Genomic DNA, 16,840 nt, shown 5'->3' with positions numbered 1-16,840 from the left:
TTGGAAGGCTGAGGCAGGAGGATCACAAGTTTGAGGCCAGCCTCAGCAACTAAGCCAGATCAAAAGCAACTTAGTAAGAAATAAAACCAATAAATAAAAAGGGCTGGGGATGTAGCTTAGTTGTAAAATGCCCCCTGGGATCAATCCCCAATTACCCCCCCCCAAAAAAAAAAACCACACAAGTTTGGATTTAAAGTCTGCTGAATCTGAGCCTTGAACAGACGATGTAACCAATACCAGGTCAACTTCAAAATGAAATTTGCCTATTGGAAGAGCTTCCATTAGTGGATTTAATCATTCTTCTAACTCCTCACTGTCACATTTTATAACAACTTTTTAAATGTTGAGGTGGAAAAGTACTAGTCAAGCAATAAGGCAATTCTCTGTTAATGCCTATCCTAGCTTGCTAGTTTATCTTTCATGATAGAATTTTCTCGTCTTCTTTTAGTACCTGGGTATTGGACCCAGGGGCACTGTGCCACTGAGCTAGATCCCTAACTCTTTTTAAATTTTTTTTTTGTAGTTGAAGATGAACAAAATGCCTTTATTTTATTTGTTTATTTTTATGTGGTGCTAAGGATCGAACCCAGTGCTTCACACATACGAGGCAAGTGCTCTGCCACTGAGCTACAGCGTCAGCCCCCCAACCCTTTTTATTATTCATTTTGAGACAGGATCTTGCTAAGTTGCTGAGGCTGGCCTCAAACTTATGATTCTCCTGCCTCAGCCTTCAAATCATTGCAATTATAGTTGTACATCACTGGGACTGGCATGTTCATAACTTTCAACCTTGGGATTTCAAGTGAGCTTTTATTGGTGGTAGAGAGCTTGCCTAACATATGTGAGGCACTGGGTTCAATCCGTGGCACTGCATAAAAATAAACAAATAAAATAAAGGCATGGTGTCCATCTACAACTACAAAAACAAATTTTAAAAAATAAGCCCTTAGGGTAGCTTCAAAGTATAAAGATTCGTGTCTCATTGGTGTGAACTGGCATTTTTCAATCTCAGGCAACTCACAAGCATGAAGGCTGGGTGCATGGCACACTCTATAATCCCAGCAACTCAGAAGGTAGAGGCAGGAGGTTTTCCTCAAGGCCAGCCTCAGCAATTTATAGTGGCCATAAGCAATTTAGCAAGATCCTGTCTAAAAAAATAAGAAAGGACTGGGCTGTAGCTCAGTGGTAGAGCACCCCTGAGTTAAATTCCCAGTACCAGGAAGAAAGACAAAAATACAGATAGTTCAATAAGTTTTGGCAAATATGGTCATGGTGGTCACGTAACCACCATTTCCGGCATGCCCTAAATTCCTCCTACGTCCCTTCATCTATCCCCCCTTCACCTATTCCCACCCCAAACTTCTGGCAATCACTGGTTTCTGCCAATATAATTTACCTTTTTAAAAATGTCATATAAATAGGGTCATGTTGTCATTTATTGACTTAGTTATTGATACCAGGTCTGAACTCAGGGGTGCTCTACCATCGAGCTACATCCCCAGCCTTTTTATTTATTATTCTGAGACAGAGTCTCACTAATTTGCTTAGGGCCTACCTAAATTGCTGAGGCTGGCCTCAAACTTGAGATCACTGGGATTACAGACATGTGCCACCATGCCCAGACAAATAGTCAATTTTTTAAAAATATGAATAAGACTAGCCAGTTGCGGTGTCGCACACCTGAAATCCCAGTGATTTGGGAGGCTGAGGCAGGAGGATCATGAGTTCAAAGCCAGCCTCAGCAGAGGTGAGGTGCTGAGCAACTCAGTGAGACCTTGTCTCTAAATAAAATACAAAATAGGGCTGGGGATGGGGCTCAGTGGTTGTACCTCAGAATTCAGTCCCCGGTACAGAAAAAAAGATGCACAAGACTGACAAGAAACTTGGCAAAAATGCTCCACCTTGGGGGTATAACTGTGTTGTTATAGGCTCTCAGTATTTGAAAATCCTTTTTTTTTTAAAGTTCCTCTCTGCACTCAAGTACCAGTTGGAGCAAGAACTAAGGAAAAACTAAGTTCAAGGGTCTGGCTCACAGCCCACCTCAATTGCAGCAGAGCTCTCCTCCATTGGCTGTGCCTGGTCCAGGAAAGGCCATTCTCCCACTTGGACTGGCCCCTGGCACTCCAGAGGTCCTGGCTCCTTTGCTCTTTGGAATTTTCTCTTCCCAGCCCCCCAGTTTCCCAAGGACTGCACTTTTCTCTTCACTTCCTACAGCTGCTTTGACTCCATTAGACCCTGAGCTCCTGGCAGAAAAGGAAGAACCTAATTTCCCCTGGGCTGAGAGTGCTCAGTGCCAAGGAACCACAGTCAGTCACTCAAGACTCACTTGTGAAACTCCTGGTCTTGGGAGGAATGGAGCTTGGTACAAACCAGCTTGCACTGCCCCTCTCCAACTCAGTTATTAATAACTTTACAGGAGCAGTGAGTGGGTAGGCCACTGTTTAAGCAAGAGTGGAACAGGAATAACTTGTGTGCTAATACAAATGTTATGCCTCCCTGCCAGAAGACCCAGCCCATGGAGCCAGCCTCCACCACAACTTGCAAGTTGCAGGACAGCCCAGAGTAGAAAGCTCTCTTTGGCTGAATTTGGGAGCTTTTCCCACATGTCTGCAGGGCAGGGGACGGCTGCCAGCATTAGCTTCCCAGACTAGCTTTGGTAACCCAACCCTTTGTCTTAGTAATTACTGAATCCAAATGGGCTTTATACTAAGTGTTAGGAATGACATAATTTTCAACTCTGAGAATCACAGATTTATACAAGGCCAGACTTTTGTATTTGTCTTTTTTAAAATTTTTTAGGTACTGAAGGCTGAACCCAGGGGCACTCTACCACTGAGCTACAGACATCCCCTGTCCTTTTTTTTTTTTTTTTTGAGACAGGATCATTCTAAGCTGCTTAGAGACTCCTTAAGTTGCTAAGGCTGAATTCTAACTTTCGATCCTCTTGCCTCCGTCTACGTAGGTGCTGGGATCACACCTGACTTTGTCTTTTAATTTTTTTTATTTCTATTTTTGCATATTTAAAAATTATGAATCAGTCTTTTGTATCTGGTTTAGTTGTGTCTTTTTTTTTTTTTTTTTTTTTTTTTTTTGGTACTGGGATCACTGAGCCACATTCTCAGCCCTTTTAATTTTTTAATTTTGAGACAGGGTCTTAATAGATATGGAAAATGAAAAATCCCCAAGATAATATGACCTGAGAAAGAAAACCATCCATTGACAGCTTTCTTCCCTCAAGACAAATGCTTGTTGCAGGTGGGAGGAGGTGTTTCATTATACCTAAAGTGACAAATATCTGGGAGGCATTGATCTCCCTCAGAGTAAATTCCCCTCAGACATGGAAACACAGATCCCCAACTCAAAAGTCCAAATTCCTAAGCACTAAAACTGACACATTCACTGATCAATTAGACTCCAAATTCCTGAGTGCCCAAGAAAACTGATCATCTCTCAGGATAACCTATATAATCCAAGTCCCTTTTTTTTTTTTGTTTGGGGGCTCATTTTCCACCAGGAAAGTGGGTCCCACCATGCAGTCACTTTGTCCCTGCTTCCCCTGTTCCTATGTGAAACTTTGTTCCTGAATAAAAGCACTGAGCTGATTTGTGAAATTTGGTCTTTTTGTGCTAGCAGGTCTCACTAAGATGCTGAGGGTCTTGCTAAGTTGCTGAGGCTGGCCTTGAACTTGTGATTTTCCTGTCTCAGCCTCCAAATTGCTGGGATTACAGGTGTGTGTCACAACACCGGACTTTTTCCTTTTTTTTTTTTTTTTTTTTTAGTTATAGATGGGCACAATACTTTTATTTTTATGGTGCTGAGGCTTAAACCCAGTGGCTCCCATATGGGAGGCAAGCGCTCTACAACTGAGCCACAACCCCAGCTCTCTGGCTTAAATTTTTAAACTTTGTGTGCAAGGGTGTGAAGAAGAAATATATTGACGAAGTAAAAAATTTGAATAGTTTTGTGTTTTTCAGCATTTTGTCACTATAACTGGAAGACCCGACAAGAACAATTTGGAGGAGGAGAAGTTTAGTTTGACTCACGTTTCAAAGGGTTAGTTCGTGGTCAGCTGACTCCATTGCTCAGGGCCCCCGATGAGGCAAGAACATCATGGCAGGAGGCTTGATGGAGGAGCACTGATCTGCGCATGGAAGCCCAGAACCAAAGAGTTAAAGGAGCCAGAGACAAAATTATAATCCCCAAAGGCACACTCCAGTGATCTGCTTTCTTCAGTCATACTCAATCTGCCTACAATTACCATCCAGTAATCCAAATTATTAATCTATCAAATGGATTAATCCACTGGTGAGGTTACAGTTCTCAAAATCGAAAGTTTCACTTCTTTTTTTTTTTAAAGAGAGAGTGAGAGAGGAGAGAGAGAGAGAGAGAGAGAGAGAGAGAGAGAGAGAGAGAGAGAATTTTTTAATATTTATTTATTTATTTTTAGTTCTCCACGGACACAACATCTTTGTTGGTATGTGGTGCTGAGGATCGAACCCGGGCTGCACGCATGCCAGGCGAGCACACTACCGCTTGAGCCCGAAAGTTTCACTTCTGAACTTTTTCTGCACTGCCTAACATGAACTTTTCCTGGAACACCTCATACCCAAACCATAACAAGTCCTAAAGGATAAAAATAATTAATCATATTTATCTCTACCTTTGTCTGTTTTTTGTTGCTATAACAAAATAGCTGAAACTAGGTAATTTATTTTAAAAATAGTTTATTTAGCTCATTTTCTGTAGGCTGCCAAATCCAAGTGTATGGCACAGGTGTTCTGGGCATATGGCGAGGTCTTTTTTTTTTTTTTTTTTTTTTTTAAGATACACATCATGACAGGGGCTGGGATTGTGGCTCAGCGGTAGAGCACTGGCCTAGCATGGGCGGGACCCCGGTTTGATCTCAGCACCACATAAAAATAAAGGCATTGCGTTGTGTCCATCTACACCTAAAAAATAAATATATAAAAAATATTTAAAATATATATATACATGATAGTAGAGTGTATTTTGATATATTATACACACATGGAGTATAACTTCCTCTACTTAGGATCCCATACATGATGTGGAGTTTCATTGGTGATGTATTCATACATGAACATACAAAGTTATGTAAGATTCATTCTACTGTCTTTTCTATACCCCCTCCCTTCCCCTAATCCATTGAACTTCTACCCACCCCCCCACCCCCCCAACCAGAGCTTTCTTGCTCTGGAGGAAGAGGGTCTATCTTCCTACATAGACACTAATGCCAACATGTGGGCCCCACCTTCATGACCTCATGTAATCCTTACTACTTCCCAAAGGCCCCGCCTCCAAGTGCCATTAATATAAATGTAAGAAATAAATTTCCAACACATGAATTTTGGGGAGACATTCAAACCATAGCATCTCCTTTGACTCCTCCCCATTTCTGTATACCTTTAAGAAATAGATTAGTATATAACACAATGAATAAATGTATACACACACGTGTGTATGTTCTAGTCGCACTGTGCTTTACTTTTCTTTTTTTGGTAAGGGGGATTGAACTCAGGGGCACTCAACCTCTGAGCCACCTCCCCAGCCCTATTTTGTATTTTATTTAGAGACAGGGTCTCACGGTTGCCGAGGCTGGTTTTGAACTCTAGATCCTCCTGTCTCAGCCTCCTGAGTCGCTGGGATTACAGGCGTGCGCCACTGCGCCGGCCCCTTTACTTTGCTTTTTTGATTTCATATGTTCTGAAGTTTGATTTACTTGGAACTCACAATAAATTTATGTATGTGCTGCAATTGATTTAACCACTCCTCTCGATGGATTTAGATTTATTTATAGTCTTTTGCTAATGCGAGCAATGAATTGAAAGTGACAGCGCCCTTAGCCTGTGGTGGTGACATGAGCCAGGACAGGAGCTCTACCCCTGAGCTCATCTCCAGCCCTGACACTGGTAGCTTTAAATTGGAAGGTTCCTAAGAGTTTGAACGGCAATCTGAACACCTCGCCCTTACTGGTTTTGTCTTAAAACTAGATCTCCACCCCAGGTAAACACCGCTGTAGCGCTTTGAAATCAACCGCGCGAATTTACGCATTCCCTCCCCGGCGGAGGCAACGCCCCACCTTCTCAAGGTTCTCAGTCCCTCCCCCAATATTCGGATTGACAGTTGACTTGACCAATCAGCGTGCAGTGGGTGAGCAAGGACGCCCTTCCGAACGCACATGCGCACTAGTCTTATTCAGAAGATGGGTGGCTTCCGTATTTTGGGTCGGGGCACGAGTGGCTGGTGGAGGGGCCTGGGGGCCCACGCACCGCCCAAGGATTCAGGCTACAGCACCAAATCCCGGTGATTAAGCTCCCCCACCTTCGTGTAGGAGGGAGATTACGACAGGGGGAGGGGATGTACAAAATAAGGATTTAAGTACGTTGTAGGTTCTAATCCTGGTTCCGCTTTGTGACCCTAAACTGGCCTCTCTGAACCTCAGATCCTTCCGCTGTAAAGTGGAAGTTAAAGTCGAACCTCAATTTTTCCAAAAACCCAGGTTGGGCATTTTGAGGCTTTTGGAGGAGGCAGGATTTGAGAAGAGGTGGGCGGAGTTAGAAATGGAATGTACTTCCCCAAACCAGTGATTCCCCTGTTGCTTCTCCCACCTCTTCCAGGAATCAGCTGCAACCACAAGGCTCCAGTAAACGGTCGGGTGTCCCCCGGGACCAGCCCTTCCCGGGGGTGCTGCAGCTAAAGAACCTCAGCAGGGAGGAGCTGGTTGATGTGCTTAGGGAAGCCGTGGTGAACCAGAAAGGTGAGGGATGGAGGGACTGCTGCACAGAGACCCAGGAACAGAGACTCACTCCTGAGCCAGCCTTCTAGGGTGTTGGCTACAGCCCTGGAGCCAAATCCTTTTCTGTTTCCCACTAGCAGCATAAACTGCGACTAGCCACATAATCTCTCTGAGCCTCAGCATTATGGGAATAGGGTGGTGGGGCGGGGGTGTAAATAACCAGGCAGTCTTACCAATAGTAGACAATCAGTAACAAAAATTGCTGTAATAATAAGTTGTTCATTAATTGCCAAAATACTAAGTTTGGAGTCACTTGTATCTAGATTCTGTAAGCAGTTTGCCGTGTGGATTTGAAAAATAACCTCATTTTCCTGAACCTTGGTAAACTCTGAACCTTTAATGATTTGTTCATTTCCTCAATTATGTGCTGAACATGTGCCACCCACTGTCCTGGGTGGACTCTGCAGTACTGTGAGAGAAATGGTTCCTATCCTACTTCTAGTGGGAGAAATTGCTTAATCAGCAAATAAGTAACTTACTAGTGGTCAGTGCTATGAATAAATTAAAACAGGTTATCGGGGCTGGGGATGTGGCTCAAGCGGTAGCGCGCTCGCCTGGCATGCCTGCGGCCCGGGTTCGATCCTCAGCACCACATACAAACAAAGATGTTGTGCCCGCCGAAAATAAATATTAAAAAAAAAAAAATTCTCTTTCTCTCCTCTCTCACTCTCTCTTAAAAAAAAAAACAAAAACAAAAACAAAAACCAAAAAAACCCAGTGTTATGCCTGTAATCCCAGAGACACAGGAGGCTACGGTAGGAAGATTGTAAGTTCAAGTTCAGCCTGGACAACTTAGCTAGACCTTGGGTCAAAATAAAAAATTAAGAAGGACTGGGGATGAAGCTCAGTGATAAAGTGCCCCTGGGCTCAATCCTCAGTACAAAAAAAAAAAAAGTAGTTAAAAAAAAAGGTGGGGGCTGGAGATATGGCTCAGGAGTAAAGAAAGTGCCCCTAGGTTCTATCCCCAGTACCACAAAAATCAGTCTGTTAATCAGGATGTTATGATGGCAAGGAACTGGGTGGAGGGACACAGTACATTGGGAATTCACACCTCTGTTTCATGACATTTGAGCCAGGATGATATGGAGCCAGGCCTGTGAAAATCTGGGGCAGTGGAAACAGCAAGTGCCAAGGGCCCTGAGGTGGCAGGGAGTTTGGCTTATGTGAGGTTGATAACTCTTGTCTGAGCGTCCTTGTGGTGTCCCATGCTAAGATGAATGGGAAGGTGCTTTGTAAATTCTTAAGTTCTTCATAAAGATTTAACGTTGCCTTTGTTGCTGTTCTTGCAATATATGTTTCAGGACCCCTAGTGACATTGAACAAGCCCCAGGGTCTGCCAGTGACAGGTATGAGCAAGGGCTATGGGGAGGAAATGCAATGAAAGGGGGTTCAATGTGTCTGAGAGGGGGAATATGAATAGAAGGGGATGGTGGAATTCAGCTTTGGCCTCTGGCAGGAACTTGTACTTTCCCCTCTTATTTTCCAGGAAAATCAGGAGAGCTTACATTGCTCTCAGTGCTGCCAGAGCTGAGTCAGTCCCTGGGGCTCAGCGAGCAGGAGCTTCACATTGTCCAAGCACCTGGGAAGTAAGTGATGCAGATGGAGAATATAATTATTTGACAGTTAGTATATGTAAAATTCCAGGTACAGCACCAGGCATTTGGTAGACACTTAGTAATTGGTGCTCATTGTTGACATTTGACTCTTGAGTTCCCTGGGAGCAAGGGCAAAATGAGAAATACATTGAGCTACATAGTCTTGGTATTCAACAAGGGGAGACCTTCCCTTTTTCTCAGGAAGTCTGGGTGATAGTCCTGGCATTTCTTTTTGCCCTTAAGTGAGTCATTGTTCCTTCATAGGGTCTCCTTTTTTGTGAGCAAGCCCAAAGTAACCTGTGTGATTTATCCTGTTCTTTTAGGGAGGCCTCTGGGCTTGTACTTCTCTCCAGTTGTCCCCAGACAGCAAGCCGCCTCCAGAAGTTCTTCACCCACTCAAGGAAGGCCCAGAGACCCACAGCCACCTACTGGTGAGAGTGAGGGGAAGGCTTCTAGAACAGTGGGGAGGTCCCAGAAAGCCACTTGGTGACCTCCTCTTGTCACCATTCTCAGTGCCATCACCAATGGGATCCCAGCTACTGCTGAGGGGAAGATCCAGGCTGCCCTGAGGTTGGAATGCTTTGATGGCGTCAATCTCGTGAGTTGGGGACTGGCAGGGAAGTAGAGGGGTCCCTCCAGATATATTAGTCCTGCAGAGGAATCCCAGGTCCAGACTGGGGTGGCTGGCTCTCTCTTGTCCCCTAACATAAGTGGGTGACCTTCTCTTATACTATGGGCCTACCCTGAGTCTATTGGGAACAGGGTATAGCTCCCAGGTATATGTGAAGTTTGCTCACACCACAGGTAGTTCCAGTAAAGTCCCCGTCCCGAAAGGACATCCTGGAAGGAGTCAAAAGGACTCTCAGCCACTTCCGTGTGATGGCCACAGGCTCAGGCTGTGCCCTGGTCCAGCTGCAGCCACTGACAGGTGGGTCTGGAGCCTCACGGCCTTTAGAATTGTACTTGGATCTGGGAGGCAAGGTGGGTGGGTGGAAGAGGGTGACTCCCTAAAAGCCTGGGGGGCATTTGATGGACCTAAGGGTATAAGTGACCACTCCAGTGTCACTCTCCACAGTTGAGCACCCCAGCAGGAAAGAGCAGTCCTCATTGCCAGTAGGTGGAGACATCAGGGTGGAGCCCCAGAGGCTAGGTACATTGCCAGGTGACAGTCCTGAGCTGCTCCTGTGCCCTACCCAGAAGGCAGGGGCTACCTCACCGCCTCCTTGTGATCTGAGAATGGGGTAGTGTTTCCCCAGAGGGGAGCAGGGTGGATAGCCCTGGCTGAGATGAAAAAAGGAGCTGCTCATCATCTCTCCTGTGTCCTGTCACCCAGTGTTCCCTGGTCAGCTGCAGGTACACATGATGCTGCAACTCTGCCCTCTGCTTGGGGACCACACCTATTCTGCTCGCCTGGGCACTGTCCTGGGTCAGCGCTTCCTGTTGTCAGACCAGAGCACCAAACCCCAGAGTCAGGTACCAAGTTCCTACTTCCTTCCAGGGTTGGGGGTGAGGGTGGCCAGCATCTCCAGATATTAGCTATGTAGATTGGGACTAGGAGATATCCCTCTTGGCCTCCAGGGCTGTCTGTACCCCTGTCTTGCTGTGTGGTTAAACACTTGCTTTCTTGGGCTTCATTCTGCCCATCTGTTCAATAAGGGAGTTGAAGTGTCTGATTTCTAAAAGCCCTTCTAAGTCTGCTGTTCTTTGAATCTTTTGTAGGGGAGTAACACAGGTTGTGTGTATGAGGGCCCCTCTGCCTACTCTAACAAGTAATCCTGACGTCCAGGCTCTGAATCAGTGATCTCCTCCTTACATGAAATCTATTACATGGGAGTGGATGTGGAGTGGGCTTTGTTCCAGGCACTCAGGAGCCCAGGCTGTTGATAATCCAGCCAGATGATGACAGTGTAGATTCATATGGATGAGGATTTTATGAAACAGGTCTGGAAGTGGCATGTGTACTTCTACTCAGTGGCTAGAGCTCAATTACATGGCCTTACCAAACTGCATGAGGGGTTACAGAAGAAGCTTTAGCTGTGCGCCCAGGAGAAAACTGGTTTGGTGGACCCCAGACCAGTGTGTGTATGTGCATGCATGTGTGTCTTCCTACAGAGAGAGGAAATGAATAATAGCTGTAGGCCATAAGAGGAAGGGGAGGAGGAGGGAGGAAGTGCTCACTTCACTACCATTTAGATTAGAGCTGGTCCTTAGCTGGTGGGAACATGGGTGGCTGAGTGCTCACTCACTCCTCTCCAGGTCCTGGATGAAGCTCTCCTCAGATGCCTCCACCTGACTCCCTCCCAGTCTTCCCAGCTGCCCTTGCACCTTCACTTGCATCGTCTTCTCCTACCAGGCCCTGGGCCCAGGGACACCCCCATGGAGCTTCTGGCACCCCTGCCCCCTTATTTCTCCAGGACCCTGCAATACCTGGGGCTCTGCCAACAATAGGCCTCTGTTCCTGACCCTACAGCTGGAGAGCAGAGTACACTGAGGGGAAAGGGCCTGTGGCCAGCCAGGCCCAAAGAGAATGAGGTCAGTGTTCAACATGGTAAAGGCCGTGATGTAAGGTCCTGGGCTCTGTGGTCAGGCAAACCTGGTTAGGCCTCTTGCTTGCTGTGTGGTGTTGGGCAAGTGACTTCTGTCTGGACTTGAAATAATAGAAGCTCCTACACCTCATGATCTGGATTTGGAGATTTGTTGAGAAAGTAAATATTTACCATGGACCTTGCTTTCTGCTGATTTGAATATGTGGTCTTTGTATTTGACAGTTTCTGTTGTGAACCTGACTAGGAAGAGATTTTAGATTTTTTTAAGTTGTGGTTAAAAAAAATACACCATAACTTACCATCTTAACCATTTCTCTCTTTTGAGATGAGGTCTTGCTATGTTGCCTAGGCTATCCTCAAACTCCTGGGCTCAAGTTATGCTCCTGCCTCAAGCTCCCTGGTAATTGTGTACTTAATGTATTCTATAACCAAAACCACTGTCGACCTCCAGAAAGGTCTTCATCTTCTAAAAGTGAAACTTCGTACCCAACTGGACACTAACTCATAATTTCCCCCACTCCCAGTACCTGGTAGCCACCATTCTACTTTCTATGAAACTGACTACTCCAGGTATCTCCATCTAAGTGGATATATTAGACCTTTTACTTTAAAAAAAAATGTGAGGCTAGGTTTGGTGGTGTAATCCCAGAGGCTTGGGAGGCTAAGGCAGGAGGATTGCAAGTTCAAGAACAGTCTCAGAGGGCTGGGGATGTGGCTCAAGCGGTAGCGCGCTCGCCTGGCATGAGTGTGGCCCAGGTTTGATCCTCAGCACCACATACAAACAAAGATGTTGTGTCCGCCGAAAACTAAAAAATAAATATTAAAAAATTTCTCTCTCTCTCTCTCTCTTTAAAAAAAAAAAAAGAATAGTCTCAGCAATTTAAGTGACTGAGACTCTGTCTCAAATTAAAAAATATATAATTAAAATTGCTAGGAATATGACTCATTGGTTAAGCACCCCTGGGTTCAATCCCCAGAACCAAATAAATAAATAATAAAATAAAAAATTGTGAAACAGCTGGGCTCAGTGGTGCTTGCCTGTAATCCCAGTGACCCAGGAGACTGAGGTTGGAGGATCATAATTCCGGGCCTGGGAAACTTAGCAGGACTCTGTTTCAAAATAAAAAAGGCTGGAAATATATGTACCTCAGTGGTAAAGTGTCCCTGGGTTCAATTCTGAGTACCCCCCCAAAAAAAAGGAAGTGACATAGAGTAGGGCTTGGGGTGTAGCTCAGTGGTAGAGCTTATGCTTAGCATGTAGGAGGCCCTGGATTCCATCCCTAGCCGCTCCCCACACAAAACTTTTTGAAATATATCAAACATGGTGACAATGCCTAAAATATCAAAGACTAATGATAAAGTGATACTCATATAAACCCCACTTGGAGCACATAGATATATTCCCTCTCCTTTCTGCAGAGCAACATTCCCAACTCTGAGCCCATGTTAGAATCCTCCTCCCCTCCTAGGAAGTTTAAATCCCTAGGACTCTCCATGATTCTACAGCTGAAAGGTTCTAACTTAATTGGCTTGGCATGGAGATCCTGACTGCAATGCTTGTTTATTTTTGTAGTGCTAGGGATTAAACCCAGGGCTTCCTCACACATGCTAAGCATACCCCCTTACTATTGAGCTACACCCCCCCCCAAGCCATCAGTCTTTTAAAAAAAGATCCCTAAGGGGTTCTGTTCAGTCTAGGTTAGAAGCCACTGCCCAACTTTTGAGGATTCGTTCCTTGCTTTTCTTTCTAAGTTATACTGCATGCTTAAGTATCTCTAAACAATACTCTTCATTTTGCCTTTTTCCCCCCACCTTTGGTACTGGCGATTGATCCCAAGGGTACTTTACCAGTGAGCTATATCCCTAATCCTTTTTTTTTTTTTTTTTTTTGTACTGAGGATTGAACCCAGGAATGCTCAACCACTAAGCTACATCCCAGTCCTTTTTTATATTTTATTTAGACAGGGTCTTGCTGAGTTGCTAAGTGCTTCGCTAAGTTGCTGAGGCTGGCTTTGAACTCACAATCCTCCTGCTTCATAGCCTCCCGAACCCCTGGGATTACAGGCGTGCACCACTGTGCCCAGCCCTAACCCTTTTTTATTTTCAAACAGTGTCTCACTAAGTTTGTGAGGGTCTCATTAAGTTGCCAAGGCTGGCCTCTAACTTGTGATCTCCCTGCTTTGGCCTCCTGAGCTGCTTGGATGACAGGTGTGCTCCAACCACACCCTACATTTTTGTCGTTTTTGATGCTTCTATAAAAGGGCTCATGCTGCCAAGTATGGTGACAGATACATGTAATCCCAGTGATTTTGGAGGCAGAGGCATGAGGATTACAAGTCTGAGAACAGCCTCAGCAACTTAGAGAGGCCCTAAGCAATTCAGTGAGACCTTTTCTTTTTTTTTTTTAATTTTTTTTTAATATTTATTTTTTAGTTCTCAGCGGACACAACATCTTTGTTGGTATGTGGTGCTGAGGATCAAACCCGGGCCGCACGCATGCCAGGCGAGCGCGCTACTGCTTGAGCCACACCTCCAGCCCCTCAGTAAGACCTTTTCTCAAAATGAAAAATAAAAAGGGTTGGGGATATGGCTCAGTGGTTAAGCACCCTGGGGTTCAGTCCCAGGTACCAAAAATAATCAAACAAAAAAGAGCTCAGGCTGTGTGTATTCTTTTACAACCTGCTCTTGTTCTACATTGTGACCTGCAGTTGTGTTGTATGGCATGTAAGTTTGAATTCCAGAATTTGAACAGACCACAATTATCCATTCTACCATTAATTGGACAGTTACATCTTTTGGTTGTCACCACAAAGCTACTGTGAAACTGCTTGCACTCATTTCCTGGTTCAGGGATGCAAGAATTTCTGGGTCATAGCATTTGTATCTTCAACTTGACTAGTGTCAAGAGCTGCCTAGAGGGGCTGGGGATGTGGCTCAAGCGGTAGCGTGCTCGCCTGGCATGCATGTGGCCCGGGTTCGAGCCTCAGCACCACATACAAACAAAGATGTTGTGTCTGCCGAAAACTAAAAAATAAATATTAAATTTCTCTCTCTCTCTCTCCACCTCTCTCTCTTTAAAAAAAAAAAAAAAAAAAAAAAAGAGCTGCCTAGAGCTGCCCTAACAAATTACCACAAGCTTGAATAGTTAAAAAAAAAAAAAAAATAGAAGTGGATTTTCTCCTTTTGGGAGACCAGAAATCCAAAACCAAGGCGGCAAATCCAAAATGAAGAGCTATAGGAGAGAACCACTCCTATATTCTTCTGTGGTTTCCAGTATCCCATACTAATTTGTCTCTCTTTTTTTGTGTGTGCTGGAGATTGAACCCAGGGCCTTACGCATGCTAGGCAAATGTTCTACCACTGAGCTATATCCCCAGCCTTTCTTTAAAATTCTGAGACAGGGTGTCACTCAGTTGCCCAGGCAGGCCTTATACTTGTAATCCTCTTGCCTCAACTTCCCAAGTAGCTGGGGTTACAAGTAGGCACCACCACACCCAGTTTCACATGGTCATTGAAAAGAATTAAAAAATATACCACCCTGGGCCAGGTGCAGTGGTGTAGGCCTATAATCCCAGTTACTTGTCAAAATAAAAAGTTAAAATGGCTGGGGATATCATTTAGTGGTTAACTCTCTCTGGGTTCAATCCCCAGTACTGGGAGGGGGAAAAAAAATCCACCCTGGCAGATTGACTGTATGGAACTTGAAAGGCAGTAGGTGTGAGATCACTTTCGGGCTGTGCGTGTAGCTCAGTAGTAGAGTACTCACATAGCCTAATAGGCCCTGGGTTCCATCCCTATTAGGCAAAATAGAAAAACATCACTTTGACCTTTGTGCAGCTTCTTAAAAGCAGATGAAACTCCATTCCAATATGAAAGGTACTCTCCCTATGCTAGAAATATACAGCATCCATACTTATACCTAAGATGTCAAAACCAAGAGAATTCTCTAAAGACCTTGTTAAAATAACTCCAGGGCTGAGGATGTAGCTCGATGGTTGAGTGCCTGTGTAGGACGTGTGAGGCTCTGGGTTCCATCCCAAACATGGCAAATAAATAAACAACTCCCATCTTTTAATCTTCCTTGCATAATTTAGTGGCTTCTTCACAACTATTCTTTATCTGAGCCAGAATCATAAGTAACTGACTGTGCCTCTTTGGGTCTTCATTTATAAGGGCTCCCATGCCAAGTCAAACTTACATTAAATTTATAGGCAGATTTTCTCTTGTTAATATAGCTTATGTAATTTAATTCTATGATCTAGTCAGGATCTAAGAAAATGGAAGTAGAATTTTTTGGCTCCCATCTCTCTTATCATCTCTTCTGATTCTTATAAAGATGTTTATTGTTGGGTTTAGAGACCACTCAGATAATCTGGGGTGCTTTCATCTCAAGATCGTCAATTATAAAACTCCTTACCTGTTTAAGGACATACATGCAGGTGACAGACATATCTTTTAGGGGGCCACCATTCAATCCATTAAGACTAGGTAATACCAAATTTTTACACATGGGTGTGGTTTGTTGGATATTTCATTTTACCTTATATTGGTCTGTTGCTGAGAAAGGGACAAACCCACACCCTCTGGAGAAAGGCTGGGGTTTCAGCAAGGTCCACCCTTTTCCCTGTGTTGTATCGCAAATGTTTCTATGCCCACTGGATGTCATTCTGCCAGCCCAGCTCAGCCTCTGGGGCTAGGGATTCCCAGTGGTCCACAGTCTGGTAATGTGTCCCTGACTTTTCACTGCCGTGTGATCTTGGTCAAGCCGCATCTTCCTTGTTCAGACTTAGTTTCCTCATATATATAAGTGAAGGCTCAGACATACCAAGGAAGTATCTGAACAGGAAGTCCCATGTCTGTCACTAAGTGGGAATTATGGCTGCTGCTAGCTCTTGATCTGGACTGTTGGGTAGAGACTTCACCCCATCTGTTTTTCACCCAATAGTGGTGGAGCCAAAGCCTACCACAATTCCACAGTTCGTTTGCTCCTCTTTATTTGGTGCTAGATCCAGGACAGAGGCAGTGCCCCACAAGAACAGAGCAAGATTTCCCTAGCCTCATAACCTCTGTACCCCTCAGCTTCTGAAATGTATCAGTAAGGGGCAGGGATATAGGATGGCCCAGCCTCTTCATAGGGTATGCCTCCACCTTGGGTTTGTCGCAGAGTCTGGCCTTCAACTTGCCTTTGCCCTTGACCTTCCTATGGGTGCTGGGAAGAGTTCCGACTTCAAAGGTCTGAGGCCACAAGACACGGGCAGGTTGGGGACCTCGAAGGCGCTTGGGAGCAACAGCCTCGGTGTGAAAGGGGGGGAGAAAGGGAGAGATGATCAGGAATCTGTATAGGAAGGGGTTTTGAGGGGGACAAGTCCTTCCCTTTTATCTGATATTGGTCCCTTGCTGAGAAAGGGACAAACCCACACCCTCTGGGCAGCCTGGGAGCTGCTCTCTGCCTGTGCCCTCCAGCCCTGACCCCAGTGCTCAGCACTATCCACCAGGGTATGAGTCATAGATCCAGGCCCACCTTTCTTGGCTTTGGGATGCTGGGTGCCATCTTGAGGCCAGAGTCTGGTGGAAGGGAAATCATAATCTTGGCTGTTGGTATAGTCATCAGGGCCTTGCCTGTGGGCGACAGGGCCTTAGTGCCCACCAGTTTGCAGGGCTGCACTCTGAGGATTCGCCCCTGGGGTTGGAGCACACAGGAAGAAGGAAGCCGTGCCTTGGCGTGGAGGCTGGGGAAGTGGTAAGGGGCTGTGGGAGCAAGGGAAGCTGTGAGGGCCTAGAGAGGCCGACCAGCTGCCCTGCTGCCCCACAGGGTATGTGCACAGGGTAGGGATGACAGGGGCAGGGTGAGGGCAGTGGAGCCCTCCCGGTTCCTCCTCCAG

General features: G+C 45.3%; 2 protein-coding genes across 22 annotated transcripts in view; one reads left to right on the top strand and one right to left on the bottom strand.

Moving 5' to 3' along the window:
- Positions 1-6,199: 6,199 nt before the first annotated feature.
- Positions 6,200-16,840, top strand: part of RPUSD3 (RNA pseudouridine synthase D3) — a gene marked incomplete at its 5' end in the record, with an annotated part of 26,044 nt that continues 15,403 nt past the window's right edge. For both annotated transcript variants that reach the window (XM_081276191.1, XM_081276192.1), the window contains 9 exons: positions 6,200-6,324; positions 6,639-6,778; positions 8,119-8,163; positions 8,304-8,403; positions 8,736-8,843; positions 8,926-9,010; positions 9,217-9,340; positions 9,746-9,885; positions 10,669-10,944. In XM_081276191.1, coding sequence (XP_081132317.1) covers positions 6,200-6,324; positions 6,639-6,778; positions 8,119-8,163; positions 8,304-8,403; positions 8,736-8,843; positions 8,926-9,010; positions 9,217-9,340; positions 9,746-9,885; positions 10,669-10,860 — 1,059 coding nt within the window. In that variant the 3' untranslated portion in view covers positions 10,861-10,944. The remainder of the gene's footprint in view (positions 6,325-6,638; positions 6,779-8,118; positions 8,164-8,303; positions 8,404-8,735; positions 8,844-8,925; positions 9,011-9,216; positions 9,341-9,745; positions 9,886-10,668; positions 10,945-16,840) is intronic.
- LOC308638579 (tubulin monoglycylase TTLL3-like) overlaps positions 14,086-16,840 on the bottom strand; it is a 24,913-nt gene continuing 22,158 nt past the window's right edge. For 4 of the 20 annotated variants that reach the window (XM_081276165.1, XM_081276168.1, XM_081276170.1 and 1 more), the window contains 2 exons: positions 16,480-16,706; positions 14,087-16,250 (listed from right to left, as the gene is read on the bottom strand). In XM_081276165.1, the coding sequence (XP_081132291.1) occupies positions 15,951-16,250; positions 16,480-16,706 (527 nt within the window). In that variant the 3' untranslated portion in view covers positions 14,087-15,950. Of the gene's footprint in view, positions 16,707-16,840 lie in introns of all 20 variants that reach the window. The other 16 variants (XM_081276166.1, XM_081276173.1, XM_081276163.1 and 13 more) reach the window with 11 other exon arrangements.

Source organism: Spermophilus citellus (genome assembly GCF_964194105.1).
Source record: "Spermophilus citellus genome assembly, chromosome: 19".
NCBI lineage: Eukaryota > Metazoa > Chordata > Mammalia > Rodentia > Sciuridae > Spermophilus > Spermophilus citellus.
The sequence above is the reverse complement of the archived record's forward strand: the minus strand, read 5'-3'. Positions and strand labels throughout refer to the sequence as shown.